Source organism: Chaetura pelagica, unplaced genomic scaffold (assembly GCF_000747805.2).
Source record: "Chaetura pelagica isolate M959 unplaced genomic scaffold, ChaPel_1.0 scaffold344, whole genome shotgun sequence".
NCBI lineage: Eukaryota > Metazoa > Chordata > Aves > Apodiformes > Apodidae > Chaetura > Chaetura pelagica.
The window spans coordinates 1,202,519-1,206,318 of record NW_009953098.1 but is presented as its reverse complement, the minus strand read 5'-3'; the positions used below and the strand labels follow the sequence as shown (position 1 = coordinate 1,206,318).

Genomic DNA, 3,800 nt, shown 5'->3' with positions numbered 1-3,800 from the left:
GAGACACAAGGACAATCTTTTAATAAGCCTCAAAGTCTAACTTCTTGCCACAAGAAGCCTGTTTGTTTCCTCCAAGCAAGGTGCCTTTGTTCTCTCCTCAGACATTCACTACTCAAGTGCTTCTACATGGACTTTGAACCTTCAGCCTAATGTGACAAATAACACCCAACATCACCAAAAGGGAACAGAGAAAGGGGTGCTGCTTCTCTTATATTTCCCCTTCCTCTGGCATCTCACCCCAATCCTCCAAGGGGCTGTAAGGGCCCAGCATGGCAGCAGCTCCTGTTGATGCCCACTGCCACTACCAACCAGAGAAATGCAAAGGATCCATACAGCATCTCACAGCTGTCCTTCAGCATTTGGTGAACAGTAAGGAAAACACCCTGGCTGCCCTGCTTTTGCTTTGCTAGGCTGGGGCATGCAGACAAAGAACAGAAAAAGCTGCTTCTACTGCTGAAGAAACCAAACACTCAAGACAGTGGACATATCCTCTGACAGCTCAGGGACTGGCATTAACCACTGCACCTCTTGACAACTGCTTTCCTGACAGCTGCTGCTTAGTATAAATGTGATTTAAGTATTATGCTTTAGGACTCAGTTTTTGAGGGTTTCTCCTTACCCCAAGGGTCTTCCTCTCACCAGTAGGTGTCACTTCCCTTCGATGACAATTCCCTCTCTACCCTTCATGGGGCCACTGGGGTCCCCTTCCTCAGTGCCTTCCAGAAGTGTTTGCTTTCCACCATTGGCAGTAGTCTTTAGGGTCACAGAATACCAGGTTGGAAGAGACCTCGAGGATCATCTGGGCCAACCTTTCTTAGGAGCTAAGTATGGTGTAGGCAAGATGGTCTAGCACCCTGTCTAGCTGCATCTTAAGTGTCCAACGTTGGGGAATTGACTACTTTCCTGGGGAGACTGTTCTCATTTGTGTCCACTTGGAATCTCCCCAGAAATAACTTGTACCTGTTACCCCTTATCTTTTCGATGTGACTCCTTGTACAAAAGGGAGTCTCCAGCTTTGTAGTCACCCTTCATGCACTGGGATGTGGTGATGAGGACTCCCCCAGGCCTTTTCTCAAGGCCTGACAAACCCAGTTTTGTTAGCCTTTCCTTCTACGTCAGGCTTCCCAGACCCTTGATCATCTTTGTGACCCTTCCCTGGACCCTCTCCAACCTCTCCACATCTATTTTGCATAGAAGGGACCAAATCCAGTGTTGCAGGTGTGGCGTTAAGAGGGCTGAATGGAGTGGGAAGGTAAGTCTCTGCCCTTTTTATGCAACCCAGCACACCCTGTGGGCTTTCCTTGCCACAGCAGCACCTTCCTTCACTCATACTGGTGCAAGACCTCACATTTATCCTTCTTGAACTTCATGTGGTTCCCATTAGCTCACTCCTCCAGCCCATCCGGATCTTCCTGGAGGGTGGCTCTGCCTTCTTAAGTGTCCACTTCCCCATTCAGATACACTTAGTCCTATCATCCAGATCACTCCTAAAGACATTTGACAGCACTGGGTTTAGGTTGAGGAACACATCCTTCTGAGACAGGAGATAATCACTTCTGCAACCATCATGCACAAGTATCTTCTGACTACTACACAATCTGGCTACTTGGATTTGTTCTTCTTTTATTAAGCACTTTGATTAAAATGTCCCTTAAAAGACTTAAGCTTTTCCTTCATTCCACTGTGCAGCATGGGATTGGAAATGAAGTCAGCTAGGACAACCCTGGGCACAAAGCTGTGCCTCCTGTCCTGGGAACTCAAAAAGTAAGGCTGGAGCACTAGCACAGGGCTCCTACAGAGAAGCCACTGGTGCAAAAATCCATCAGAGCTCAGGCTCTGTATATTCTAAAGCAACTCCTGGACACACAGGGAGGAGCTCCCAGCCATCAGCAGGGTGTTTCCAAAAGCCTTGCTGTTCATTCCCTAAGCAGCTCTGCATTAACACAAAACCCAGCAACAGATCACTTCCAAATATTTTAATGTGGTCCATAACAATGAGCAGGATGAAGCTTAGAACTGGATCACCTGGCCCTGTAAGAAGGAAGAGAAAGCAGGAGTTTATCCACCACTGGAAGATGCCAACCTTCCTTGGGAACTCATGGTACCAACATACCTTTCTCTTCTTGTCTCCTCCCAGTTCAAAGTGCTTGCACCTCTTAATTGCCAGCATCCTCTTGGACCTGCAGTTGGGCTCCACACACTCCAGCCTCAACACAATCTTCTTTGTGGTCTTAGCCTGAGAGGTGAGGAGCACAATCAATCAACAAAAAGTGCACAAGCAAATTCCTCCTCTCAGGAAAAACTTATCTGCACTCCTGAAGGTTCAGCAACTTGTTCTCCAAGTGTAAAGAAAAAGCCTGCCAACAGTTAGGCAGGAACAGGAAGGCACCTTAAGGACCATGTCAAGAGTGTAGTGGATCTGCACCTTCTCCATAAAGAAGACTGGCAAAAGCATCCAGTGGGGCAGGGCTGGAAGGGAACCTGAGCCAGTGAACACATCAGGAGCAGGCACTTGTGCAGCTTGTGACAACAGCCTGTCACTGCTGGGAAGAAGTTCAGCAGAGAGCAGGGCAGAAGAAACACCTGAAAGCAGCACAAGGGCCAGACCTGCCCTGACAGGAGCAGCAACACAATGTGCCCAACGTAGACCTGCAGCTCCTGACAAGTGCTACTAAAACCAAAAATACAACAGAGGGGAGAGTTCAAAGCTGCAAGGGCCCTGCAGCAACTGGACAGAGCTGTAACCACCAGTTAAAAGCCTCAGCCATATAATGCTGACTGGGAAGAAACAGGAATGCAGCTGGCAGTATTACAGGTGGAGAGTGCCCAACTGAGAGAGCAGAACAGGTCTTCTGTGTACCCTGCTTGCAGAAGCATTTTCTGCAAGGCATCCCTGCTTCCTGGCAGAAAGTCAACTTTAAAAACTGTTGTCCCACTTTTTTCTTCTTGCTGAAAGACTTCCTGACCATCATCAGGGTTTTCCAGCAATGAACCGAGCAGCTCTATAAATGTAACTGAGCAGTTCACACAAACACTTTTAACAAATCAGCCCACGAGGGTTTGCTTCCCTACAAAGAAAGGTCCTCCCTCCAGGAGCAGCACTCACCTTCTTACGGAAGATGGGCTTTGTCTGGCCCCCATAGCCACTCTGCTTCCTGTCGTAGCGTCTCTTTCCTACAGGAGGGAACGGATCTGTTTAGGGAACAGCTCAAGACGTGCCAACAGGCACAACTGGCACTTACCAAACCCCACAAGACCTCAGCCTGCATCTGCACAACCCCTGAGAAGCAATCCCCCCTCCTTCTCCCACAGCTCGACGGTCGTAGCGTCTCTTTCCTACAGGAGGGAACGGATCTGTTTAGGGAACAGCTCAAGACGTGCCAACAGGCACAACTGGCACTTACCAAACCCCACAAGACCTCAGCCTGCATCTGCACAACCCCTGAGAAGCAATCCCCCCTCCTTCTCCCACAGCTCGACCCACAGCCAACACCCTGGAGTGCTGACCACCGTGGGCCCCACGGAACCTCCCCCGGGCCGTGTCCCGGCGCGCACAGGTCCCTACCCTGCGCGTACAGAGACTCCTTCCCCTTCTTGTACTGGGTGACTTTGTGCGGCTGGTGCTTGCCACACTTCTTGCAGTAGGTCCGGCGGGTTTTCGGGACGTTCACCTGGAAGGGCAGGGAGCAGCCGGTCAGCACGGGGAGCTGGAGACACGTTACACCGCGCCCCGGGGCCCCCGCGGCCCGGCCGCCCTTCCCGTCCCGTCGGGCAGGCCCAGCGCGCCCATCCCGAGCCCA

The 3,800-nt window shown here is 50.7% G+C and overlaps 1 protein-coding gene across 1 annotated transcript; it reads right to left on the bottom strand.

Annotated features, from left to right (window-relative positions):
• Positions 1-1,962: 1,962 nt before the first annotated feature.
• On the bottom strand, positions 1,963-3,790 carry LOC104388335 (60S ribosomal protein L36a). Its single transcript, XM_009997195.1, has 5 exons — positions 3,725-3,790; positions 3,566-3,671; positions 3,107-3,174; positions 2,114-2,236; positions 1,963-2,031 (listed from the first exon to the last, which is right to left on the bottom strand). Exons 1-5 carry the CDS (start codon positions 3,788-3,790, stop codon positions 2,011-2,013), a joined length of 384 nt encoding a protein of 127 aa, XP_009995497.1. The 3' UTR covers positions 1,963-2,010.
• Positions 3,791-3,800: the final 10 nt, after the last annotated feature.

What these genes read in the sequence shown, in the direction of transcription:
- LOC104388335 (XM_009997195.1), bottom strand. Translation starts at nt 3,790, where the DNA reads ATGGGCGCGCTGGGCCTGCCCGACGGGACGGGAAGGGCGGCCGGGCCG. An exon ending in CGCGGGGGCCCCGGGGCGCG is followed by an intron (nt 3,672 to 3,724) that starts GTGTAACGTGTC and finishes CTGCCCTTCCAG; the next exon opens with GTGAACGTCCCGAAAACCCG. An exon ending in GGAGTCTCTGTACGCGCAGG is followed by an intron (nt 3,175 to 3,565) that starts GTAGGGACCTGT and finishes TCCCTCCTGTAG; the next exon opens with GAAAGAGACGCTACGACAGG.